Raw genomic sequence first — 27661 nt, forward strand, 5'->3', positions numbered from 1 at the left:
TTATCCCAGCCCTCTGGCTCGTGCTGGGGCAACTCTGGCTCCCCCAGCCCTGTTCACCCCTTGCCACTACCCCCTGGAACAGGCACTCCCTGCCTAGCCACACTCCAGTGCCAGCAGTGCCGATCCCACCCCGGCTCTGGACACCACGCTCAGCACAAGGGATGATTTTAATCCAGCATAAAACTTCCCGAAGGTAGGAACACAGCCGGGCGCTGGGCAGAAAGGAACAGTTCCCCTTGGCTTTTAAGACATTTTCCATTAAAAATTCGTTTTCCCACTGTATCTGGTGCACAGCCAAACCCCCCTTCCCATGGGGAGGGGGTGCCCGGCCTGTTCCCAAAACCCCGCTGCCTTCCCGAGACCTTCATGCAGACAGTGGAGGAAGGAAGCAAAGGAAACACGGAGCAGCTCTGCCGGCTCATTTTTGGGGGGTTTAACGGCACCAGTTTAACGGGAGAAGCAGGATACGGAGCCTGGCACAAACCACACGTGCACAAAATAACCCCAACACGCAGCCCAAAAACCCACCAGGGCCATGGTGATGCCTGGTGGGGGGAAAGCCAGAACATGCATTAACAAATGGGAACATTTATATCCTAGGAAATGGTAGAAATGGGGGAGAAATGCTGGGCTGAGCTGTAGTTCATTGAATAGAACAACAAAGGGGGAACAAGGGGCAAAAATTCCCAAATTACAGGTGCTCACTGGCTTGGGGTGGTTTTGTTTAAAAAAAAAAAGCAGAAGTTGGGATTTTTTTGGGTGTCTATGCACTGACCATCCAACACCACAGGATTTGGGGACAGAGAAAGAGCAAAAACTGGCCCTAAAAATCCCATTAATATTCACATCCAGTTGCTGACCCTGTGGCAATGTCTCTCTTTTTCTATCCCTGGAAGGGCCAATGGAGCCTGGTGGCTCCAAAAGGCTCCAATAAAATAATTAAACCCTTTACATCCACTATACACTTATAAAATGACCCATATGTTCATCATCTGATGATCCACATGCAAATAAAATCCCCCTTCTGCATCCCAGCCCAGAGCGCCAGTGTTTGGGAGATGTTACTGTAGGTTTGGGGTTTTGTTTTAATTTTAAATGTTAGAATTTGTGTTTCTTAGGACATTTGGGGTGTTTCTAGATAAAACCAAAGTTAGAAAGTAGGGAAAAATGAGTGGGGTCTTTGCAAGGTTAGAAAACAGTGTGCCATCCATCTGGAAGCTGGGAGGCACACGGAAAAGGCTGGGACTCTCAGAGCTGGGTTGGACCCTGTGACAGTCCTGCACTGCCCATTTAGCTTATAAAAAGTAATAAATTAATTAAGGAATATTTGCATCGAGTCCTTTCTGTACACAGAGGGTGGGGCCCAGCCGGGAGAAACACCACCACCGGGAAAGCTCCTGTGTCTCTATAAAAATATGAGCATCTCTCAGGGAGTACAAAAAACCTTCACAGGGAGGAGAAGTGCCTGGCCAGCGCCGACATCCGGAGTGGCTCTGGGGATGTTTCTCTCATGGATATGCTGCATGGGACGGAGTTTTCAGGAAGGTGGTGGGATGCCACAGGAAGCCTGAACCACCCCTGGTGCCAGCGTGGGGCTCATGTGTGCTTGGCCCTGCTCCATGTGCCACCCTAGGGTGCTGGGATGTGAGCCCCTGCCAGCTCCTGGCCCCGTGCCGGTGCTTCCCAGTGGCCCATTGATCCCTCCCCAGAGTTCTGGCACTGCTGGGAGCCACAGTCCCGGTGCTCACACCCATTCCACCACGGCAGGGGGATGCTGCCGTCTGGCTGCTTGGCGCTGCCGATGGGGTAGGAGCCCTGGCATTCCCACTCGGACACCACTGGCTCCTGTTCGTCACTCTCAGAGCCCTGCACCGCAATCTGTGGCACCGGGCTGGGCTTCAGCTTTGGCTGCGGCTCCGCACCGGCTGTGCTGCCGCCCTGCAGAGTTGTGCCTGACCCATCTTCACTCTTCCTGCCATCTTCGCCTCCTGGCACCGTCTCTGGCTCGTCAAAACTCACTTCTTGAACTGCCTCTTGCTTCTTGAAGGAGTCCCTGCGCTCAGAGAGGTTCAGGCGCCGCATGACCACCATCTCCTGGTCCCGGTCATGCCTCTCCCCAAGCCGGGAGCTGGTGGGGTGATAACCGTGCTCCCCTGGGTAGGGCAGCGCTTCTCCCTCCCCAGTGGCCTCCCTGTCCATTGGGGACATCTCCAGCCCCAGCTTGCGGCCGCTGCAGGTTTTCTTCTCGGCCAGGATGGTGACGATCTTCTCAGCCGACTGGACCCGCTTGAGAAGCGGGGAGCGGGGGCAGTCGGCGCTGCGGGGGCGGGAGCTCTGCCGGACAATGGTGGGGGGGCGACAAGGTCTTGCCCTGGAAGGAGTGGGGGGTTTTGGGGTACCCAGGGAGTGGAGATGGGGAGCGCTGGGGGGAAGGTGGGCGCTGGGAGGAGGAAGGGGTGCAGGCGAGGGGCGAGGGGGGGATGCTGCTGGTGGATTTGCGACGACCCACTTTGTAGCGCTGCCCGCCCAGTTTGGGGGGCCAACCCGTGCAGGGAGCTGGGGCGCACGTGGCCGGCGGGCGACGTTGGGGTGCTGGAGGAGGGAGAGGTGCTCTGCGGGGACACAGCGTCTGCCACACAAAGAGAAACAGGTCACTGTAGGGATGGAGGGACACACAGCATCCCACCCTGCACCTTGCCAACATCCCCCCTCGCCGTGGTTGAGGTACCTGAGGGCAGGTCAGGAGCAGGGCTCCGGCAGGGTGTTGTGGGACCTGGGGACAGGCTATGCGTGGGGGACTCTGGAAGGCTCTCGCTGGAGGACAGCGAGTGGTGGAGGCCGGAGGAGAAGCTGCGGCTGGTGTGCAGGACTGACGACTGCTTGGAGATCTTCTTAAAGAGGGATTTTCTCCTGCTGCAGGAGACAAGAATAATCCTGGCTTCTCCTTAAAGCTGGTGGCTCCAAGTCTGCCGACCTGGTGCCAGTAGGACCAGAACCCAGTATGGCAGATCCAGAGCATCCACCCAGAGCTGGCAGGACCAGATCCCACTGAACACCTCAGTATGGCATATCCAGAGCATCCCCATGGTATGGCACACACCAGGTCAAACTTTTATCCATCTTATCCTACCCCAGTTCTACCCACCTCTCCTGGCCGTCCCTTTTTCTGCTCTTCTTACTCCTTCGCGCCATCCTCGTCTTGGAGCTGTTTTTCCTCGCGGGCCCTATTTTGATGGAGGTGTTCTCCAGGGCTGTGGTGCGCAGGGCCACTTTATTCCCACTCTGAGGGATGGAAAACGAATCACTGCAGGAGCGGATCCAAACCAGCTCCTGCCACCAGATCCAGCCGGCGGAGGCGATGCCAGGGAGCTACTGAATTGATATCCCAGTTCCAGGAGAGCAGAGCAGCTCTGGACACTCACCTTGAGCAGCAGCTCCACGACATCTCGGTGAACCAAACCCAGTACAGACTCTCCGTTCACGTGTGTGATGAGATCTCCCGCTCTCAACCCTGCCTCCTGCGCGGGGCTCCCCTCTTCCACGCTCTGCCATCAGAAGATAAGCATTTTATTCATATGCAAGTTTCCTCCTGGGGCTTTCCCAGTGGGAAATGCCATGCTTGGCACCACCAGTGGCTCTCCACACATACCCAGACCATGTGGTGCACGGTGTAGACATCACTGTCGCCCATGTAGACGCGGATGGCCCGCAGGGTGAAGCCGTACTTCTTTCCCGAGCTGTGGATGATGATGGGCGGCCGCAGGCTGGCGATGACGAGTGATGAGTCCCGGCTTGGGGAGGAGTCACGGGAAGAGGGGTTGGATGAGAGGGAGTGAGGGGAGATGGGGCTCATCAAGGCACCACCACCGAAGTCATCTGCAAGTGGGAGAAGCCAGCTCAGCCTGGGAAAACCATGCAACAGCCACTATCCAGGATAAACCAGGGAGCACACAGACCTGATGTGATGATGAGGGACAGGGCTGAGACGGAGGCAGATTTGGGGACACGGCTGCCCAGTGAGGCTCTTTGCCTCTCCGGTACATCCTTCTGGGTGCTCAGCCGACGGCCCCCGCTCGGCTCCAGGCTCCGAGGAGTCGAGTTTTTGGTGCCGGTGCTGTTGCTCCGGAGGCGGATGCGGTTGAGGTTGGCAAGATCGGCTGCACAGAGGGGAGGAGAGAGAGTTTGGGGATGTGGAAAAGCCACTCCACGCCATGCAGAACCCCGGGTGGCCCTGGAGTATCCCACACCGGTTCCCACAGCCTACGCACCGGATAATGCCGACTGCTTCACCACACTGCTGGTCCCCACCTCGGGGTCTCCCACCACAAACTTGGGTCTCTCTGGCTTGGTGGATGCCACACAGGGGCTCTCATCCTCTGAGGAGAAGGCAAACTTGGGCATAGTGTCCAGGCTGAGGGTACTGGGCAGCACAGTGGGGCTGCGGCTCCGCTCGTGCCGGGAGGTGTATGGCGTGGAGCTGCAGGATGTCCAGGAGCGAAGCCTGCATGGCAAGAGCAGGAGGGCTCAGGACTACCAAAGATGGGTGAGGAGGATGGCACCAAGATCCCTAGCACCCCAGGACACTTCCCACTGACCCCTCTGCACACTCTCAGTCCTGGCACAAACCCTTGGCATCAGCACAAACCCCAACCACCAGCACAAATCCTTGGTCTCAGCACAAAACTCTCAATGTTGGCACAAACCCTTGGCACCAAGAGAAGCCCGCACCAGCCCACGCCATCTCCCCCTCACCACGCACCGGGGCTCAGTGCCTGCTGGCCTGCTCTTGTCCTCATCTCCTGAGTGCCTGTCCCATCGTTCCTCTTTCTCATCGCTGTGACTCCGGTCAGAGGACGAGAGGCTAAGGTTGGAGTTGACCGCCAGGAATTCCGAGCTGCTGTACACCTGAGGAGGAGAGGAGCTGTCAGCAAGGAGCAGAAATCTGGGAATCCAGGTGATTCAGTGTCAGCCAAAACACTGATGCTCAGCACAATCGCGTTGGCTGCAGTGCCAAAGTGTTTTGGATGCCAGAGGAGGGACTGGAGCACCTTGCTGAAGCGGTGGGAGCAGGAGGAGAACTGCCCAATCTCCACCGATGATTCCTCATCGTTAGTTTCCTCATCTTCTGAATCCAAGTGGTGATACCTCTCAGAACGAGCTGGAAGCAAGAGCCAGAGTGGGTAGGGCTGCCACCCTGCCTGCAACACCTACATTCTGCCAAGTGGGACCTACACACATGGGGTGACAGCCCAGTCCCAAATCCCAGGGGAGTTTTGGGGGGAGAAAGTTAGTAAGGGTGAGCAGCCTGGAAAGAGGATTCCATCTGTTCTGTGGCTTTGGTTGTAAAGGGGCCAGCTTCACCCAGGAGATTCTCATCTACCACAGGAGCATCCGAAGGGCAGCAGGAATAATGGATTGGCAGCAGGGGGAAGGGAATAGATTTGGCCTCACTATCAAAGTAGCTAGTGTCATCCTCTGACTCCAGCTGGGGGATGAACTCAGCCTTCTGCCGCAGCAGCCCATTCCAGTCCAGATGGAGGAAGAAGGAGTGGTGTTTCACCTCATGTGCACCTCCTGCCAGGCAGAGAAACCCACATCAGGGGTACAGAGTAGGATCCAGGATGCTCCCACTCCCATTCCAAGTGGCACAATCTCTCCTCCATGCAGAGCAAATGGCTTAGGAAGGATGGACTGGAGCCCTGTGCAGCCTTCCTGAGGTGAACCCTGAGCAGGAGACCTCTGAGCACCCTCAACATGGCAGGACACACTTTGGATTCAACACCGCCCAAGCTCGATCAGAACTGGGGGGTCAGGTCACCCCCTGAGTGCTACACGGGGGCCGCCACACGTACCAGTGCCCAAGCGTTCGAGGGGACACTGTCTCAGCAACCGTGTGATCAGGTCCTGGGCGTCTGCAGGAAGAGCCTCGTCCCCTTCTGGCCACATAATTTCATCTGCGAGGAATAAGGAGAAAGAGTTTGGAGTGGTTGGAAGGGTTTGGACACTTCTGGGCAACAGGAAAGTCCCCTAGGAACCACAGCAGGTAAAGTATCTTCCCAAAGTGGGAAATCAAACTTGAGGAACCCCCTCATGGTTCACACAAGTATATCATGAAGGAATGAAGCTCCCCATATGTTAAGGACAAGCCACAGCTGCTGGGAAGAGCAAGCCAAGGAGCAAACTTGCCACTGAGACTCACCACTGATGACCTGGCCAAAGAGCTCCTCGGGGGTGTCTCCGAAGAAGGGGACGCAGCCCACCAGGAACTCGTAGAGGATGATGCCCATGGCCCACCAGTCCACGGGCTTCCCGTAGCCCTGGATGAGGATGACTTCGGGGGCAATGTACTCCGGGGTGCCACACACCTACGTGGGAAGCAGTGCCTGACACATCTGCACTGGCCTTTGCAACAAGTCCCGAGGCCACCCCAGTGATGGCAGGTCAAGCCAAGTGGAGCAGGATCTCGTACCTGCTTGTCCATGAACTCCCGAGTGTCCTTCTCTATGTGTCCCTCGTAGAGGTTCGTGGTCATGTTCATCAGGCCGATCTTTGACAGACCGAAGTCTGTCAGCTTTATGTGGCCCATGGAGGTGATGAGCAAACTGCAGGAGAAGACAGACAACCCACAACGCTGCTGTTTGCTTCTGGGGAGACCTGAGGAGGACCATCTGCACCCCAGGACCTCTGGTCCTGGGGCGACAGCACAGAACTAGGACTTTGGGCACCAAACTCCATTACCTCATTCTGCCCTATCCTCTTGGCTTTCTCTTGCCCATCCAAGCCCAACCCCACCCTTGCTCAGACCTGACCCATGTCCTCACTTGTCAGGTTTGAGGTCCCGGTGGACGATGCCATAGTTGTGGAGATACTCCAGTGCAAGGACGGTCTCGGCAAAGTACATCTTCGCCATGTCAACAGGCAGTGGGCCCATGTTCTTCAGCAACGTGGCACAATCTCCCCCTGTAGGCACACGGAGGGGCTCAGAGAAGGCAGGAAGGTCAGCAGGCCCAGCAGGCTTCCAGTCAGACCCTCACATCCCTCCTCAGAGCAGCTGATCCCCAGGCATGGGGCACAAATGCTCTTCTAGGTGACCACGGCCACCACCCTCATCAAGGTGAAACTCAGGGTCACAAAAGCATCTTCTGGTGCTTCCCTCTGCTCCCTGGAGCAAAGCAGGGTAAGAGGTGTCCAGGTGGTCTCCTCCATGCTCAGACACTGATATCCTCCCCTCCTCACTGCACCGTCCAGCCCCCTTCTCACCTTCCACGTACTCCATCACCATGCAGAGGTGTCGCTTCGTCTCAAAGGAACAGAACATGCTGACCACAAAGGGGTTCTCTGCAAAGGTGAGGATGTCCCTCTCCACAAACACCTGCTGGATCTGGTTCCTCAGGATAAGGTTCTGCTTGTTGATTTTCTTCAAGGCGAAGCGCTGCCGTGTCTCCCTGTGCCTCACCAGGTACACAGCCCTGGAGACAGTGAAACCGTTGCACCTCAAAACACATCCTCCAACAACCAGGACTGACCACACAGACCATAGTGCTTGGACAGGGAGGACTTTGGAGTGGTTTATGGGTGGAGACAAGTGATAGGAACTTTCCAACTCACCCATAAGCCCCGTTGCTGATCAGCTTGATGGTCTCAAAGTCCCCCTCACAGGGTTTCCTCCGTGGAACAGTGACTGAAGGCTGGCTCTGAAGAAGACACAGAAGGTTTTTAATGTTTCCCAATGTTCTGGAACTGTGATTGCAGGTAGGAATTCACCCAGCACCATTATCACCTCTAAGCGCTTCTTGCTGCCAGAGCCCTCTACAGCCACAAACCCCAAACCAGAAGCCTGAGATGCAGATCAAGAGCTCTGTCCACCCAAGAAGCCAGATGAGGGACTATGAGATATTCCCCTTGAATCCATCAGTCACCCTTGGGGACAACTCAAATTAAAATATCCCAGTCTAGGACAGTAGAGGAGCTGCTGCAAGGAGCTCTGATGTGGGGTGAGGCAGGAAGAAGCTGAGGCACAGGTGGGGACACAGACATTGGACCATGCTCACCTCACAGGCATCATCATTCTCTGGTGTGATGGTGTTCCCACTGTCAAAGTGATCCAGCTGGCCCATTTCTGCAGGTGACAGGGATGGTTCTCATTTTCTTCATGCTCAAGACCCTCACCAAAATCGCCCCCTCCCCAGCCACTCCCCTTCCAAACTCAGAGATCCTGCAGGGATTTAGCTGCGTGCTCTGCTCGAGCCATTGTATGGAGAAATCCAGGTCATGACGTTAAGAGGTTCAACACAAGGTTAAACATTTATATAATTCTTTTTTTTGATAGTCATTCCTGCATTCTCTGGGGATTATGGTTCCCCCCCAGGGCCATGGATTAAGTGTTTTCGAGCTTAATCTGCTTTGCTGAACGCGTTGGAAGCAATAATGAGAGATGTGGGGCTGGCCAGGAGGACGTGGACATCATCCTGGTCCTTCTGTGACCCTCCTGCCATGATACCAGCGCAGCCTTCCAGGTCCCCCTGCCATCTCCTAGTGCCCATTCAGTGGTCAAACTGGGAGGCTACAGCTCACTGCAGACCTCAGGGCCACCAACCCAAGTGTTTCCCTACCCTCCAGTGGGTCCTTGACGAGCCCCAGTTGGCTGATGATGTATCGGGGAATATCAGTCTTAATTCCCTGGCCAACTTTGGCATGTCCTTCTGCAGCTTCCAGGAGATGGTAAAACTCCTCTGGGTCAAACTCCTGCATGGGAAAACCAAGCACAGTTGAGGAGAGAGATTTTGCAAGATTAAAACTTTTCTCTAGGCCTTGCAGGTGACACCTGTAATTGGGGATAGACCCTGGATATATCATTCCCCCTGGATGCATCATTCCCCCATAATTCCCCATGTCAAGAGTGATGGAAAAACAATGTAGCCCACGAGTTGGAGGGAAAACAAAGGAGAGCATATCAACAGCACACTGCATCGTGACTCCATCCAGCTGAAGGAACCACAGCACTAAGGCGAGTGCTTCAGAAATTCAGCACATCAGCAAAAAAACCCCAAAACCCTGAAAACTACAGAATGATTTGGGTTGGAAGAGACCTTAAAGCTCATCTCATTCTACCCTGCTGCCATAGGCAAGGACACTTTCCACTAGACCAAGTTGCTCCAAGCCCCGTCCAACCTGGCCTTGAACACTTCCAGGGATGGGGCACCTTGGAAGCTTTGGCTCCTCTCCAGACCATGAAACAAAAGACAAATTCATGTCTTACCAGGCACTCCAGTAGTCGAGCAGGACGGGAGATGATGATCAGCAGCTTCCTCACCAGCTGGTCGATGAACTTCACCTCCTCGCTCTCCGAACGCTCCTGAGCCTGCCAGAGAGGGGAAAGAAGCCGGGGGTGTATTGGTGGCATCAGGAGGTGGTACCAGGCAAGGAACTGCCCCCGTACTCACATCTCGCAGCATCTTCTCGAGTTTCTCCTGCAGCTCCATGAAGTAACGGGAGGTGATGAGAGCTCCCTGGGACTTGGCCAGGCAGTCACGGGCCAGCTCAATGATCTGGTGGTGGATGAAGCCCAGCACTCCATCTGCCAGGGGCAGAGTGCTGCTCGAGGAGAAGTTGGTGATGGTGTCCTGCAGACGCTCTTCCATCTGGGCTGTGGCCTGCAAGGAATGGATGGTGATGCCTGGGAACACATGTAGCCGTGCTGTGCATTGGATTTGGCCAGCCAGGATCTCATCCTACCACCTCCTGCACTGGGTTTGGCCAGCTGGAATCTCATTCTACCACCTCCTACATTGGGTTTGACCAGCTGGGATCTCTTTCTACCGCCTCCTGCACTGGGCTTGGACAACTGGGATCTGATCCTACCACCTCTTGTGTTGGTTTTGGCCAGTCAGGATCTCGTCCTACCATCTTCTGTATTGAGTTTGGCCAGCCAGGATCTCACACTGCCACTTACTGTATTGAGTTTGGACAGTCAAGATCTCATCCTACCACCTCCTGCACTGAGTTTGGCCAGCCAGGATCTCATCCTACCACTTCCTGCAGCTCCAGTATCCACAAGCACATCATGGCTTCACCTGGGACCTAGCTTCCAGCAGCCTCCACCAAAGTCTCCAGAGATCTCTTCCTGCCTGTGTGATGAGGCAGACCCACAGGTCCCTGCATCCCCAGCTCATTATGCCTCCAGTGTCCTCAACAGCCCCCAGCATCTACCCATGCATTCCATACTCCAGCACAGAGGAGAAGCTGTTCTGGAGAAGATGCTGTCAGGACGCCATGGAGGGACTAATGTGCCCATCCCCCTCAAGTCCTGGCAGTTACCTTGGGGAACCTCTCCTTATAGACGTGGTTCATCATCACAACCTCATTATCAAACGTTCCACTCGTCCGTCCAGGGCTGCAGAGGGAAGAAACCAGTTGTGTTGTGAGGTTCAAGTCATTTACATCTGTGCAAATAGCTACTACTACCCCTGGAGAGCAATTTGTTCCCTCCTCCTAACTCTTGATTCCAAGTGGTTAAAGCTCATCCCAACAGAGCCATCAGCCTTGGGCCAGCACTTCCAGCAGCATCCCTCCCACTGCACATGGATCTGGAGTCCCTGGGATGTGGTCCATTGAAGGTCAACCTCCTGCAAACCCAGGTCTCCAAACACAAGTCACTTGAAAATCTAGAGCTGAAAGGCTGGATTTTCCACTTGACTTTGAAGAACAAGCTCGTCCTTTCCTTCCTCCAGATCCCACGATTTCTTGCCGTTTTTGCCGTTTTTCCAGCTCACCAGCAAAAAAACCCCCAACCAAACCCTGTGGTGGACGCTTCATTAAACATGGCTTTTCTCCTACCTTCACCTAACACTGCAACTCCCAAGCCCCTTCCTGGTGATCCTGTTATGCAAAGCAAGCAGCAGGAACTGCCGGTAACTCACTAACCACTATAAAATAATAAATGTGGGGATTAGAACCAGACCTAGGCTGCTCACTGCCAGCCCCAGCCCAACCCCAGCTCAGCCTTTGCTGTGCCAACCAAGAGCTAGCACGTCCTTGGTGAAAACCTCACCACCTACAAAACCCTGGCAGATAATTAATCTGATTTTAATGAAATTTCAGCTGGCAACACGCAGGACTGCGGTTCTGCCTTTGGTGCGAAGAGGGATGGAGTTTTTTTCACAGGGAAAAGAGGATTTAACCAAAACATCCCCTGCAAAAAGCAAAACATTCTGGTGCTGGACAAGTGGAAATGTGGGGGGCTCATTTTATAGGTCTTGGAGAATCAGCGTGGACCTCAGCAGGCCTGTAGGGTCGGGTCACACCATGCTACAGCCACTGCCTTGATCCTCTCCCCAAATTTTCCTCTCTCCAGCCCACAATTCACCTGCATTCACCTGCATTCCTTGTGGGTTTTTTTGCAGAGGCAAAGGCCAACCCCAGCAAACAAAGGTGATGTTTCCTGGTGCAAGCCCAGGAATGGGATTTTTAACCTTTTACCAGCAGGTCAGGACTGTATTGAGTGGTGGCAAGGACAGCCACCACTTGGGCTTCTGCTTGGCAGTCCCCTCCTCACCACCAAAACCATTCAGACAATTGAGCAAGAGGCTGCAAACCAACAACAAATCCCACTTTCTCCAGCTTCAGCCCCAGGAAACCTCCCTCTCAGGTGCTGTCTGCTGCCAGGAGAGCAATGTCATGTCCCAATAGCCAAGAAGATGCTGAGAACCAGATCTTAATGCCCATGGAGCATCCCCTAGGGATGCTGTAATCCCAAGGACACTGTAACTCCCGGGGATGCTGTAAATCCCAGAGGTGCTGTAACCCCCAGGGATGCTGTAACCCCAAGGACACTGTAACCCCCAGGGATGCTGTAATGCCCTGGGGATGCTTTAACCCCAGGGACCATGGAACAGTTTGGGTTGGAAGGGACCTTTAAAGCTCATCTAGTTCAACCCCGCCATGGGCAGGGACACCTTCCACTAGACCAGGTTGCTCAGAGCCCTGTCCAACCTGACCTTGAATATTTCCAGGCATGAGACACCTACAACCTCAGGCCACAGTTTTTCCACTTCCCTGCAAAGGGTAAACCCAAATGGGGGTCAACACCTTGGGACAGGCTTAGCAGGACCAGTACACGCCAGGAACAGCTCAGAGGATGTGCTGGATGTGCCAGCACCCCGTGCACCATCCTGGCAGCACCATGGGTGCCTTCCCAGAGTGGGTGCTGTACCTGAGGCTCCTGGATCGTGGGCGCAGGCAGGGCGAGTGCCGGCCCTCCTCGTCCGTGACACTTTCCGAACTGCGGAAATGCTTAGAAAGGAAATGCAGCTCGTCGGGGGTGGGCTGGTACGGCAGCTGGTGCAGGCGCTCCTGGGAAGATGAAGATGACTGGGAAGAGAGAGAGATGCAGGAGATCAGGAGATGGATCCATGCTTCCCAGTGGTTTTTGTTTTGAAATCAGAAAGCCCACAAGGAAATTATTCCTTGGAGCCTCTTAGGAGGCTGGAAATACTGATGGGTAGCATGGTCTGTGCTCGGGAATGTGAAGTATGGAGAAGACAAACTCAGGGAGGTCTGCACTGCCCAATCCCAACCCAATTCCCCCACTCTATCACCCAGTCTGGCTCCAGTGAGCCCCATCCCCTGTACCTGCAGCATCCCAGGCAGCTCCTGCCTGGCCATTCCACTGCATGGTCAGGATATGTCCAGTGCACCCTGGACCCGTGACACCCAGGGATGTTGTAACCTCAAGGATGCTGTAACCCCAGGGATGCTGTAATCCCAGGAATGTTGTAATCCAAGGACACTGTAACTCCCAGGGATGCTGTAAACCCAGGGATTCTGTAACTACCAGGGATGTTGTAATGCCAGAGGATGCTTAAACTCCCAGGGATGTTGTAATGCCAGAGGATGCTTTAACTCCCAGGGATAATGTAACCCCAGGGACGCTGTAACCTTGGGGGTGCTGTAACTCTGGGGATGCTGTAAAGCCAAGGGATACCGTAATTCCCAGGCATGCTTTAACTCCCAGGGACACTGTAACCCCTAGGGATGCTGTAAGCCCCAGGGACACTGTGACCCTCAGGGATGCTGTGAGCCCTTAGCCAAGCCCTATGACTTTCTTAAAAGCTCATTTGGGAAGCATGATGCAGCTAAAGCACACGGTCCTCTAGGAACTGGGAGGCTGCCTAGGAACTGGCACCACGGGGCTCTCAGGAGGCATTTCACCAAAAATCAAGGGGTTTTAGGTTCTTATCATCTACTGCCTTGAGAAAGCAAATGTTACCGAGACCGTGGAGCTGGGGGTGTTGGTCCCATAGCCAGAGGAGGGTAACGAAGCCAGTGACCACCTTCTGCCATCAGTCCTGCGGGTGCAAACATGACAATCACATAACAGGGCAAAACCCAACATCTAAATGCAAATCAATAACATCAGAGCAAAAAGATGGGGAAGAGGATTCAGGTTTGAGTAATAAAGTCCTGAAGCCTCTTTTCAGAAGGAACTGAAATCAGGTGAAATAAGGGGTTTGCAGGTGAGGGGGGCTGTTCTGCAACCTTGGCACACAGGTGTCTGTGAGCACAGTGCCAGTGGGCAGGGTCCCTGCAAAGGGACAGCACTGGGGTTGGCTCAAATCCACTTCAGGTAGGTAAAAAAAAAAAAACCAAATCCTGCCAGCATTTGATTTTTAATTAGAGCAAAATTCAGCCTGCTGGGAGTTTTCTTGGTGAGAATCCGGGATTCCCAAAGACTCATCCTGAGACAACAGACGCCACAGAGCAGAGCCTAGTTATAAACAGGAAGGCAACCGCTCATACGTAGGTGAGTGCTTCCTCTTGGACATGTTTCTAATGGATAGGGAACATCCAGGTCAAGTCGAGGCCCTTCACCTCCTGCTGCTGCTTCCCGTGTGGGGTCAAGGACTCCGGGAGCTGGCAGGGTGCTGGATCTGGCTCCCATACCACCTCAATCCCCTCACTGATGGCACTCTCAAACTCCTGACCCCGGCTGCTGTCTGGTTTTTCACTCTGTTACAAGTTGTGCAAACAATCCATGAGCCTCCAGCGTTTTTCCATGTGACGATCGATGGGTTAAAATCAGCCTCCATGTGTGCAATTAATTAATTGCTTCAACAGGATTTTGGCGGCTGCATCTGGAGCGGTGTGGGCTGGAGAGGGAATGCAGCAAGATGTGCCTCTGCAGGGACCTGGATGAGCATCCATCCAGGGCCATCTGCTGAGCATCCATAAGGAGCGTTTGGAGCAGGTCCGAGTCGGGGCTGAGCATGTGGCTGGGGATGGTGTGATGGGAACAGGGATGTTTCTGCTCCAAGAGCTGCAGACAGCCCAGTCCTGGGGCAAAATCTACCATCTAGGGATGCAACAAAGAATCACAGAGTCCTAGATTGGTTTGGATTGGAAGGGACTTTAAAGACCATTCAATTTCAACTCCATTGCAACGGTCAGGGACACCTTCCACTAAACCAGAGTGCTCCAAGCCCCATCCAACTTGGCCCTGAACACTTCAAAAAGAAGATCTGTGATGATGTGGAGCAGACACCTCCCCAAAATGCAGACCCTGCCCATCCTGGGTACTCACCTGTCAGTCCGAGGAGCATGGCTGGCATGGAGGGAGGAACCAATCACAGCAGAGCAAATACCACCAGACCAGAAATTAGGCAGAAAAAAAGCAAAAATAGAAGCAAACCAAATCACTTGAGATCAACTGAACAGTCTCAGTTGGTAGATGGTATTTATTAGTGAACATTACTGGCCTGGGAATAGGGTTGGGAGCTCACCTCCGAGCAAAGGGGAAGTTGATGGAGGTGCTGGCAGAAAAGTTGCGTGGACTGTCCAAGGGGCTGCTCCCAGCTGCAGGGAGAAACAGGGAAAAGTCACCCCAAAACCCACTCCAGTGTGATGCTACATGCTGCTCCTCCGGGGAAAGAGAGGGTAAATCACTTTCTAAACTATTCCCTCTTGGAAAAGGCACCTGCAGCCAGGAGCCAGTCCGCTGGTTCTAACAAGAGGCTGCAGAAGAGAAGGTTCCCCCACCACTCCTCTAAAATATTCGAGTGATTTTGGGAGATGCTCAACCCACCCACTGGGACATCCCTTACCTGTTGGCACGGAGAGGGGGGAGAGAGGCCGTGAGAGGGTCGGAGAGGGGGTGCCCACCACTAAGCTCTTCCTATTGCTGCTTCGGCAACTAGAGAAGAAAAAGAGGGAATTAACTTGGGGAAGCAGAGCTGTCTGGGCTCAGGGATGTAAGGATCTGCTTGTACATGGTGCCCCGTGCCACAGAACACAACTGCTGTTATGGATCTCCCACTGCAGGAAAGATCCATCCCCAGGTTCAGCGCTGCTGGAGATGGGCCAACAGGGTTATTTTTAACAATGAACCATCTCATCAAGGTCCCACTTCTGGTTTTGGCTTGCTGGGGAGGGCAGAGGCAGCGGCCCCTTGGCAACAGCCCGAGGGCAGGAACAGAAAAAGGGATGTAAAAGGAGGAAGAGAGGAAATGCCAAGTGGCCACAACCTGACCTGCTCCATTGCATTGAAAATTACCCCAATTCCTATAAACCTCCCTACAGTGGAGGGGACAGTTGGCCCCCGACCCCCTCAGATTTTGTGGGATCTCCAGGCATTTGTGATGCCCTGGCAGCAGGAGGAAGCCGCATGTGCCAGCAGCAGGTGAAAAGAAGCACCAGCACTGCAACAGCTCAAACACTCCAAAACTCCCATCCTGGCACCACATCCCAGCATCCCGCAGAGCATCCTCAGAAGTCCACACCCACAAGCACTGGGTCTTTGTATCCCCACCTCCACTCCCACCCTCCCAGCTCACAGGATTTCAACCCTTGCAGGAATTTCATTTTTCTTTTCAGCCCTTCCCCAAGCCCTGAGCCCAAGGCTGCCTTGCAAGAGTGGCTCAGTCTCAAAAATTCCCACAGGGGAGCTGCGGCTCCACTCCTGTCACACCCCACTCCCACATTTCAGCCCCATTTGAAATGGGGCTCATTTAAGTTCTCTTTCAGTCTGACAAGAAGGAAGTGCAGATATCCATGGCACAGAGCAGAAGCTCAAGCACGAGGACAACCTTCCCCTTCCTCTATTTCCGCTTCCTCAGGCTGCAAAGACATCGAGTTTCCTCACCAGTCTGGGAACAGGAACTCACAGAGATGCTGCTAATTAAAGGACATCGTTTAACACCACACCACGGCCAGATACACCCACAACACTGAGAGGATGAACTCTGAGCAAAGGGATTCTCCATGCATCCCAAAACCAGATAGGAATGGCACACGCACAGCATCCAGGGTGTAAAGGACAGTATTTCACAACAGGTTGTCCCTCCAGGTGAATGAGCAAGGCACCAGTGAGCAGCCAACACCAGCAAGGCATGGCCAGAGCTCTACACATGTGATCAGAGTCCACACATGACATCCAGCACCTCTCACCTCCCCCTGGCAGCTCCCCCCTGCACGGTTCCTCCTGCTGTGCTTTTAGTGGGGTTCAAACCAGGAGCCTCAGCTCTTCTGCTCAATCTGAAGGTCTCAGCCAAGCCAGCAACCAGGGTGGCTGGCTGGGGCCCCCAAAACCCTTCTCTGCTGGCTGCACCCTCCTTTGCACCTCCCTGCGCCCAGGATGAGGGGTGTCTGGGTGTCCCTCCAGGACATACCCTCCATGACTGCCCTGAGCTCACCTGGAGCTGCAGTGCCTTTAGAGGGCTTGGAGACTCCTGTTCAGCACCTGGGCTGAGTGAGATGCTGAAGGGAGGAGGTAGAAACCTTCCCCTTCTATCCATTCACCCCTTCCTAGAATCACAGAATCCCAGAATGGTTTGGGATGGAAGAGACCTTAAAGCTCGTCTCATTCCAACCCCAGCCATGGGCCACTAGACCAGGTTGCTCCAAGCTCTGTCCAACCTGACCTTGGACACTTCCAGGGATGGGGCAGCCACAGCTTCTCTGGGCAACCTGTGCCAAGGCCTCACCATCCTCACAGGATGGAAGTAAGAATTAGGAATTTTTTCCTAATATCCAATCTAACCCTACTCCTGCCCTCTGCCTTTGATTTTCTCACTTTAACACAGGCTTGAACCTCAACTACAGCTGCAAACTCACAGCCCAGCACCCACCCCGGGGCAGCAACAACCCACATCCTTGGATGGGAAACCGAGGCAGTGTGAGCAGCCGTGCCCCACCACCGCAGTGGCAGAGGCAGAGGCTCAGGAACCAGGAGGGCTGCAGAGAGCTGCCAGCTCTGGTGTTGCTTGCCTGCCTGTCCTGCCACAGGGACTGGAGTGCACATGTGCCTGTGTCTTGCAGAGGGGACAGCCCAGGGGAGGAGGCGCTTCCTCCTGCTTGCTCAGTTTCATTTTGGAAGTGAAAACAAACCTTTAATGAAGCAGGTTCCAGTAATGGTGACACAGAGCGAGGCCAATGTTTCCTGTTTCCGTGCGCTCCACCCTCAGCTCCACAACCATCTTGCGCCACTTTAACCCCCCTTCGCCTGATGCATCATCTGCAGCTGGTTCCCATCCTTCACTGCACGGAAACCTCGGGCTAGAAACAAGCCCCAGGGCAGAGAGGAGCTGCCAAACCCTGAAGGCAGGACCTGGGGCTGCTGCCCTCTCTGTCTCCATCACTTAATTGCACATTTGGTACCAAAAATGGAGTGGAAAATCGTTGTCAGTATCTCCCACTCTGCTCATGCTGAGGCTGCCTCGGCTGTGGCGCTGCTGTTGCCATCCAGCACTTATTTCAAAGGATGTGGAAAGTGTGTGAGAGCCAGTGTGACCCCAAAGTCTGGAGCAAAACAATGTGTCACCTGTCCTGAGGCTGCCTGTGAGGAGAGACCGGCATGTCCCGCACTGCATCGGCACCACACCAGCACCGAGCCCTGGCACAGCCAGGATGGTCACAGGCAGGAGATGAAGCAGAACCTGGCAGCTTCACAGAATCCTAGAATATCCTGAGTTGGAAGGGAACCACAAGGATCATCAAGTCTGACTCTTGGCCCTGCACAGCCCCAACAATCCCACCATGTGCCTAAGAGCATTGTCCAAATGCTCCTTGAGCTCTGGCAGCCTTGGGGCTGTGATCCACTCCCTAGGAGGTTTCCCGCAGGCTGCCTTCTTGGAGCTGAGGGAACAGCAGGATCCAGCTGCACAGCAAAACACTGATGTCTCTAAGTGGCAAATGGCTCTGCCAGGATCTGGGCAAGTGGGGTTGGGTGACAGAGTCAGCACTGAGGAATATCGAGGGTTAGGAAGGGCCATCATCAGGACATGCACAAAGGGGCTGCAGTTCCCTCTCCTCTCCTGCAGGATCCAACCCGTAAAACTTCCCGGGATGGTAGAGCACCATGTGCCAGATTCCAGCCCGGTGTGGGGCACTGCTGGCGAGTGAATCCAAGGCAGAAAGCCATCTGTTTGGGACAAAGAGGGTGCAGGGTGTTGGGAGCTGCAGGGCAGGGCTGGGCGGTGATAAGGGAGCAGCCACAGTCTCAAAGGGCAGAGCAGGCGGCTCTGCTCCCGCTGTGTGACTGGGAGCACGTGTCACTGCTCCCTGCTCCCTTCCTTGCTGGCTGTGGAGGTTTTTCCCTCCACATCCCGCGAATGGCACTTAGAATGCCTGGAGATCTGGGGAAGTGCCACGGATCACTGCGTCCTGGAAAAATCGCTTTCCAGCAGGATAAATTTCATGTTTAACTGTGAAACCTGCTGAACCAAGCAGCTGCATCCAAAGTTTCTCCGTGGCATTTGTCCTCATGGCTTGTGACAGCGCTGAACTTGGCTGCCTCCAGGCATGGGGCTGGTATAGGGAAGGCTGGGCACCAGGGTCTGGATGGTGAAATGCAACACACTGCCTGGCACAGGCCATGCACGACCCCACCACATCCTCACATCCCCACCAGGTACCCGGCATTGTTTTGTGCAGCTGCTCTGCACCCTCATCCCACCCCACCCAAAAGCCTGGCACTGTGGATGCTCTTACTAACCCACCCTGGAGCACCAAGCAACATGCTGGGCACCTCCCAAGGGCAAAATCCCAAATCCTCAAAGGGAATCACAGGGTAACGAGCTGGGTATAGACTTATTTATTTCTCTCCACTCCAAGAAAACAGCCTAAAGGAACTGCTCAGCACCCTGGGCCGCATCCCTGCATGTCCCTGTGCCACGTTTTCCTGGTGGTGGGAAGGAAATGGTACCTGTTACGTGTGCTGGCCAGTTCTCCTGCGGCGTGCGGGGTGTGAACAGCCACGGGCAGCATCCACAGAGGAGAACCCCACCAGCCATGGAACCACCAGCTCCCCTGCCCTGCACCGGCCCCCTCAGCATCCACCCCTGAGAAGTGAGGATCCCTCAAACCTCTTAATCCCACTAAATAACATCATATGGTTTCTGCCCACCGTGAAATAGGCCAGAGTGGTTCTCACTGTGGATTCTAGGAATACCAATGAAAGAAGAGCAAATCCTCTGCCCTTCATGAGAATTACAGGTTCATCATGCTCATCTGGAGACAGATGACTGCCTAGATCATCTTTCCAATTACACATCTCTCCCAGCCCCCCCTCCCCGCTCAGCCGCCCCAGATTGGAAAACCCCATCCAATGCCTTTTCTTAATTATTAACTGTCCTTCTCGCCCATCCTTGTGTGCCAGCAGCAGGAATTCCCACAGCCCAGGTGAAGCAGGAGCATTCCCGGAATGCGATGGGATGGATTCATTTGCTAAGCAACCGTGTTGCTTTGTGCCAGCTCACACTAACACTGAGAAACATTCACAATGGGAATCTCTCCCCTCTGCCTCCACGCTGTCTTAAACACCTCTTTTACACAAAGCCTCGGGAAGGTTTTATGCCTGGGCCAGACACAGCCCCCCAAACCTGCTGGATGGAGGTCCCAGCCTCCACCACCCATGCCTGGGGGGCTCAGTGGGTGCTCACTGCACCTCCTGTCCCCTTCCCTGGGGACATGTCCTACCAGCCAGCCTGAGTCAAGCCTGGCACTGCAGCTGGAGACCCCCCTTACACCCCATTTATGCAGCCCCCCCCCCCCCATAACTGCCCCAGCCCCGCTGCCAAAGGGGATATGAGTCCTTTGCCCTCCCAGACTTCTGGCTCCTTCCCACCCCTCCAGGCACCCTACGGTCCCTCACCCTGGCTCAGGCCATGTGCCACACGAGATACATCCTATCCGTGGGTGCCCACCTTGGCACAGGGGGCACAGGGGTGTTTCCCCCTTGTACATGCAAGATACTCCCCTTCCCCAACGCACACACCCCCAGGATGGGCACACAGCACCCCAAAATCTGCTTCACCTAATGCCCTGAGACCCTAAACCCCACACTGTGCTCCCAAACAATGCACCGATGCACAGCCCACCCCACCCGCCATGCCCAGGGTTCCAAGGGTGCTCCCTCAGTGCACAGCATCCACAAAAAAGATGCATCTACGGTGCACAGCCCCCCAAACCACACACCTGAGTGTGCACCCCTCCACGCACAGGCCTCCCCCCCCAAAATACACACTTCTGTGTGCACCCCATAGAGCACAGACACCCCCCAAGGCAAAAACCCCCCCCTGCACCCCCCGAGGCACTGTCCCCTCAAACCAGTGCACCCACATGTGTCTCCCCAATGTTAAGCCCCCTCCAAACCACACATGTTGGTGCACAGCCCCCCCGTCATACAATCCAGTGCCCATCCCCCCATGCACGTTGTTGTCCCCCTCCAAACCAAGCAACCTGCTGCACTCCCTGATGCACACAGATCCCTCAAACCACAAACCCCACGTGCCCCCTAAGTGCTAAGACAACCCCCCAAACCACACGCGTGGGTGCACAGCCCTCCCCCAACCCCAACCCATCCCTGCACCCCCCGGTGCACCCAGACCCCCTCAAAACACACACCCCCAGGGTGCCTCGTGGTGTAAAGACCCCCAAACCCAGCCACCACGTGTGCAAAGACACATGCCCTCCCAAAATCACGCACGACCGCGCCGACCCCCCACCTCAAGCTCCCCGGTGCATACCCCGGTGAAATCCCCCTCAATCCACGCACCCCGGTGCACACCCCGGTGAGACCCCCCCCCCCCCCCCCCCCAGCACACCCCGATGCCGCTCTCCCCCGCGACCCCCGGTGCCGGGGGCGGCCGCCGGTACCTCTTGGAGCGCTGGAGGAGGGCTCCGGCCCCCCCGCTGGCCCCGGTACCCGGGTGGGGCGGCTCCCCAGCAGCTCGGGTCTGACATCGCGGCCCCGGCCGCGTCCTCCGGCACCGAGAGGCTCCACCGGCACCGAGAGCGGCGGCCCCGGGACCACGCGGGGCCGCGCCGGGGGCCCGGAGCGGGGCCGGGAGCGGAGCCGGGAGCGGGGCCGGGCTCCCTCCGCCTCCCGCCCCTTCCCGCCCAGCGGCGACGGGGTTACCATGGAGACCGTGCAGCGCCCCGAAACGGGGTTGGAGTTTCCATGGAGACGGGGGGAGCACCCCCAAAAGGAGCGGAGGTGGGGGGGGGAGGGTTACGGCTGAAAAGAGGCAGCGCCCAAAAACGAAGTTGGGGTTGTAGTGGAGGAGGGGCATCACCCCCAAAATAAGGGCAGGGTGGGGCAGTACCCCAAAATGGAATCGGAGTTACCATAGAGAAAGGGTAGCACCCCAAAATGAGGTCAAGGTTACCATGGAGATGCAGCATCCGCCACTGATGCATTCGAGGGGCACAAATATCACCCCCACAAGTCAGCGGGGGCAGCCCCAAAGCCTGGGGCTTCCTGAGACTACCCTGCCACCCACAGGATGCTTCCTCAGAGGGCACCCACCCGGCAGCATCCCGGTAGCACCTTGCAAACCTCCCTCCCACGCCAGTTTTTCACCTTCAGTCAGGGAGATCCCCAGCACAGACCCAGTGACACCCATCCTCCTCAGTGCCGGTGACAAACCCCTGCATGGTGGCACACCAGGGCCACTGGAACCTTCCAAGCCATGAGGGATGGCATCACCACACTCACTGGGCCAGTGCCACAGCCAGAAATCCTAGTGCTGCTGGGCTGGGCAAGGTTTCAGCATGGTAAAAGGGGAGCACTGAGTTTGGCAGCTCCTTTCCCCTCACCTCCTGCCCAGCAGCCATGAGACACCAGTACATGGAGGCACCCGAGAGTGCCACCAGACTGCCTGTCCTTGTCCCCATCTCACCCCCATCACAAGCATCCCAAAAACTCTCTCCCCAAAGCCTCAGCTGAGCATCCACATGGCCACATTGTTTTTCCACATGCCACACTCACTGGGGGGCAAGGGGTGGCCACATTGTTTTTCCACATGCCACACTCACTGGGGGTCAAGGGGTGGCCAGTCAGGACTAGTGGAGGGAGGCAGTAGGCAGGGAGCCTCCTGTGCAGGCAGAGCACAGGCAGCACCCAAGCTCCTGCCTTCCTACCCACAGCAGGTGGCTCTGCCCGTTGCTGAGCAGCAGCAGAGTTCCCCACTGGATCCCTCTCTCCCTGGCAGATGGATGGAGGCACCGGTGTCACCCGTGGGTGCCAGGCAGGTGCCGCAGGTGCCATGGGGTGCAGAGTTGGGTGTGACTGCCAGTACCAGCACACCTGCTGCACCTTGTCCCCGGGGCAGAGCACAGCTGGCACACTCTGCAAGGTCCTGGCAGCACCCACGGGGCTTGTGGCATTTTGGGTGAGGGGCACCCATCCCCCAGAGCAGCCCCCATCCTCATCTTTCCCCACAGCAGAGCAGAAAAGCTGATGAGGGAGGTTTCTCAGGCGCCCTCCCCACTGCCACCCTGCTCCCTTCACAGTGCCCTGTGTGCCCTGGGCCATTTTTGAGGTGCTCCCCCCTCACAGGGATGCTCAGAATCTGTGCTTGAGCTACTGCCACAACATTCCCACTGGGCCTCCCCAAAATGGATCAGTTGGTAGCAGAATGAAGCCCATCAGCACAGCTTGGCTGGTTTTGGGGTGTGCAGGGCTGGGAACAGACCCCAGTCGCATCACTCCTGTGCCCTGTAGAAGACAGTACACTTCCGGGCCCCCCCAGGGCATCCCCAGAGAGGAGGACCCACCTTGCTGCCCCCATCTTCACCTCTCTCCCCGCCGATTCCCCGGAGCTGGTGAATGCAGTGCCCAGGGAGGGTTTGGGGAGGTCTTACCTCCAGGGGTGCAGGGTTAGTAAGGGGCTGCAGGGGCTGCAGGAGCTCAGCAGCGTCGGGCTCTGGCTGCTCGGAGACAAACTACAAGGCAAGACAAGCCGGCGCGTCGTCAGCGGGTGCCGGATGGTGCTGGAGGGTCCCCTGTGGCCGCGGGGAGACAGGGGCCAAGAGCGAAGGGGACCGGGACTAGAGGGGCGCCAGGCAGTGGGAGTGAGGCAGAGCTGGAGGGGGAGCGCAGGGGACAGCAGGGACGCTGCGGGGTCTAAGGCTGCGGCGGGGAAAGACACTCGGTCTAGCCCCGGTGCTGTCACCGGGAACTGTCACCGGGGGTCCGCGGCTGTGGTTGCAGGAGGAGGAAGGGCTAGGAGCTGCGGCCCGCGGACGAGGATGCAGCGGGATGGGAATGGGCGGGGATGGGAGATGCTCCGGGTCGGGGAAGCAGGGGGACGGGGATGCCGCGGGGCCTCGCCGCCCGCCCCCGGAGCCGGTACCGGTACCGGCGCGCCGCGCCCTGCCCTGGCTCCGACTCACTCCAAGGTCAGCGAGGGGATCTTCAGCCTGTCCCGCTGCGACTTCATCCCGCCGCCACCGCCCCGCTTTGCTCTCACTCCGCTCCCGCTGCACCGGTTGCCCCAGCGCTGGGTGGCTCCCGCGGGCGGGCGGCACTGGCGGCCCCGACGGGGCTCCCGGCTCGGCCCGCCGGGCCCGGGCCCGCCCCCGCGGCTCGGCACTACACTGCACAGCACGGCACGGCGCTGCTCCGGACGGCTCGGCATGTCTCGGCAGCCCCCGGGCCCTCGCGAACCCGCCCCGCCCCGCCCGGTGCAGCAGCGGCCCCGAACCGGAGCGCTCTGGGATGTGCTGGGGCGCTGCAGCTGCTGAGACACCGCAGCCTCAGCACAGCTCCGATACAGCCCCAGTGCATCCCTAACACCCCGGTATGGCCGCAGTGCATCCCTAACGCAGCCCCAGTATAGCCCTAGTACTTCTCCAGTGCATCCCCAGCACACCCCAACACAAAAAACAGTGCAGCTTTGCAGCAGCCTCCTACCACACCCCAGTATACCCCAGTACACCTCAATACTGTTTAGAACACCCCAATAACCCCCCAGTACGCCCCAGTAGACTCCAATAGTGATTAGAACACCCCAACACACCCCAGTGTACCTCAGTACACCCCAGTACACCCCAGCAGACGCACAATCAGGTATCAGAGAACATGATGATGCCACCTTGGATTCAACATCCAACCCTGCTGCTGCCAATGGTGCTGGTGCTGTGTCCCCAAGCATGTCCCTCCTGATGACACCCCACCCCGTGCCCCAGGTGGCCCAGCTCAGGGACTTACGCTCTTCCTCGGCGTGGCAGACTCAGCTCTTTCTGCAACGAGAAAAGCGAGAAGCGGGGTCAGAGTGTGGCCCCAGGAATCGGAGGGTGCCCACCTGGAGGACCCCTGCTCCTGCCAGCCACATGGCAGCACCCCTGCTGTCACACTAGGCTGTCACTGCAGGGTCAGTCCCCACTCACCGTGCCCAGGGTGAGGGTGAGAAATCACCTGCCCAGGGCCGGCGCAAGGGAACATCTCCTTCCAGTGTCCCCGGGGCTGATGGCCCGATGGCCAGGGCCAGGAGCGATGGCATGAAGGCGGTGGAGTGGGAGCAGCACCACACGCCCATCCGGAGCACAGCCTCAGGGTAGTGGCTATGCCATGTCTCCCACCCCGTGCCCCCCATTCCAGGACTGGGGAGCAGCCGGCAGCCCCTGAGTTGTTTATTTTTCCAGCCACTGGGAATATTTCTTGTGAGAGCTGTTTGCTTGCAGGTGGTGCAACAGGCCAAAGGGCAGCTGTGGCAGGAACCCCAGCCCATGCCATCCTCCTGGTGTGCCAAGCACTGTCCAGCTCTGACAGTGCCCTGGTGACCACCTGTGTGCCACTGGGCACACCAGAGTGTCACAGATGCCACCGGCACGCTGTGTGGATGGGTCGGTGTGTGACCTGGCTCGCTGTGGGATGCTGGGACATGTGGCAGCTGCAAGTGCTGGTTAATGCCCCATCATTGCCCTTATCCTGTGCCCACCGGTCCCACAACCCTGAGCAGTTCAGACCCATTCCTAGCATGGGCAGGGACCTCCTTGAGGGCAGGGACCACTGCCACCCATGTGGGGACACCTAGCAGCACACACAAACCCCCCAGTCCCTCTGGGCTACACATGCCCCATCCTGCTGCCCATACCACACAGCCCCTGTGGAAATCCCGGGATTGGGGCGCTCTGCAACGCAGTGATGCAGCAGCATTGCCATGGCAACGGGTGACATCATGCCTGGGTGCACAGGGACTCGGTAGCCCCAGGCCTACGGGTGCGTGTCTGCCCTGGGGTGGCGTGGGTGCAGGGAGAGGGTACACGGGGTGGGGATGGGTGTCCCAGTGCACCCAGCTGCACTGGGTGACCCCAGGCCTGGGCTGGGGAAGGGGATGTGGGATCCTTGCATGGAGCGGGAGCCCCTCAGCACCTTCACTCAGCCCTGCGTTCACCCAGTCTGGATCCCCACCCACACCCAGGACTGTGCCACCGTCCACCAGCCCCCACGCAAGGGTAGAGGCAGGGAAGGGTCACACGGAGGGTTTTACTGTTCAGCCATGTGCAGATGGGGCAGTGGGACAGAGGACAGACACCCTTGTCCCCCATGCTCACCCCCATGCTCACCACAACACAGCCTCCCCACCCATCTATGGGTGCAAGAGCGCAGAGCGATCTGTGGCACCCAACACCCATCACTGCCAGGGGCTCTCTGGCCATGCTGTGTCCCCAGGGGCACCCAGAGCATCCCTGATGGCCGTGAGGACCTCGGTGGGGCAGTGCCACAAGGTCAGCACCCACAGTTGGCGGATGTGGACGCACATCCAGCACGGTGTGTCTCCCATCAGCAGGTCCCAATGGGAAGCCAGGATTAACCATCAGCAGATGAGGAAAGCATCGGGGACAGCATCAAGGATGGCATCAGGGATGGCATTAGGGATGGCATCAGGGACAGCATTTCTGCTCAGCAGTTCAGGATTAGGTCCTTGGCAGGAGCCCCTTCTCACCCCTCCTGCTGTGGGGACAGGGGCACACGGCCAGGCCCCACAGCTCTGCTCTTCCCAGGACCACCAGGAGTGACCCTCACGGCCAAGAGCGCCAAAGCCCACAGCTGTGGCTCTGTCCATCCCCATCCATGGGCAGGCAGCTCCCAGGCAAGGCTCTCCCCGGGCTGAGCGTGCAGTGGAGCACAGCTGCCCACGGAGCTGCCAGCTTGGATGAAGGCAGCGCCGTGCCATCCTCCAACCGCCCCGACAGCCCCGCCCGGGCCCCCCGGGAACTGCAGATGGAGATGGAGGCATGAGGTCACCCAGAAAATCCGGCTCAGCACTCAGCAATGTGAGTCGGGGGGTCTGCGGTCATGACCCCTCTGACCATGGCAGTGGGTGTCCAGGGTTCCTGAGGGATGCAAGATGAGCAGGGAGAGTGGGTGTCCCTCAGGCTGGGGAGCACGAGCACAGGGTGGTGGATGGGGCAGCTGTTCAGAGAGGTGCTGGCACAGAGGTTTGGCACAGACTGGCATTGTGTGCCGGACTGGAGGGACCACGGCGCTCCCATGGGAGCCCCTACACAGTTGGGTACCCCCCACCAGCATCCCATGGCATGGCTGGGGCTCACACCCTGCCCTGCTCCCAGTGCTGGGTGCCTAGCTCCTGTCCCACCTGTCCCACAGTGCTCACACACAGCACCCACCTCTTGCCCTCGTAGCACCCACCTCTCACACACAGCACCCACCCCTCACACACCCCCTCACTCAGAGCACCCCACTCCCACGTGCAGCACCCACTTCTTGCACACACCACCACACAGAGCACCCATCTCCCGCTCACAGCACCCACTTCTTGCACACACAGAGCACCCACTCCTCACCCGCAGCACCCACTTGCACACGCAGTACCCACTTCACATGCACCCAGAGCACACACTGCTCGCTTACAGCACCCACCTCTTGCACATCCATACCCCACAACACCCACCTCGCACCCGCAGCACCCACCTCTCGCACACCCACACCCGGAACAGCCGCCTCTCACTCAGAACACCCACCTCCCACCGGAGCACCCACCTCTCACTCGCAGCACCCACCTCTTGCACACCCGCACCCCGAACACCCACCTCCCACCCACAGCTCCCGCCCCCTGCGCCCCCACAGCACCCACCCCTCGCAGACCCGAGCACCCCCTCGCCGCAGGCTCACCGAGACCGGGCTCCCCGCGCTCCCTCCCTCCCCCGCCCCGCCGGTGCCCTCTCGCCGCGCGCGGTGCCCGCTCGCCGTGCCCCGTGCCCACCTGGAGACCCCGGCGCCGCAGGATGCTGGGCTCGTCCATCCCGCCGCCGCCGCCACCTCCCGCTGCGCCCGCTCCGCCCGGTGCGCCCGGTCCGCCCCGCCGGTGCGCCAGGGGCGCCGCCCAGCGGCCCCACCGCGTCACCGGACGCGCATCAGCAC

At 57.3% G+C, this 27661-nt stretch overlaps 1 protein-coding gene across 1 annotated transcript; it reads right to left on the minus strand.

Annotated features, from left to right (window-relative positions):
- Nucleotides 1–401: 401 nt before the first annotated feature.
- Nucleotides 402–27572, minus strand: MAST3 (microtubule associated serine/threonine kinase 3). The gene is given in 30 exon segments (XM_027668152.1): nt 402–2355; nt 2357–2536; nt 2538–2629; nt 2729–2910; nt 3146–3282; nt 3423–3545; nt 3650–3876; nt 3957–4157; nt 4269–4501; nt 4760–4905; nt 5049–5158; nt 5452–5574; nt 5853–5954; nt 6200–6365; nt 6470–6602; nt 6822–6960; nt 7261–7469; nt 7609–7694; nt 8052–8119; nt 8613–8745; nt 9260–9361; nt 9444–9653; nt 10318–10393; nt 12212–12369; nt 13268–13346; nt 14579–14599; nt 14778–14850; nt 15099–15187; nt 24485–24516; nt 27504–27572. Coding segments are annotated over 30 exon segments (4395 nt in total). The 5' UTR covers nt 27543–27572; the 3' UTR covers nt 402–1629.
- Nucleotides 27573–27661: the final 89 nt, after the last annotated feature.

The sequence above is a fragment of the Corapipo altera genome, unplaced genomic scaffold (assembly GCF_003945725.1).
Source record: "Corapipo altera isolate COAL_440 unplaced genomic scaffold, ASM394572v1 108, whole genome shotgun sequence".
Lineage (NCBI taxonomy): Eukaryota > Metazoa > Chordata > Aves > Passeriformes > Pipridae > Corapipo > Corapipo altera.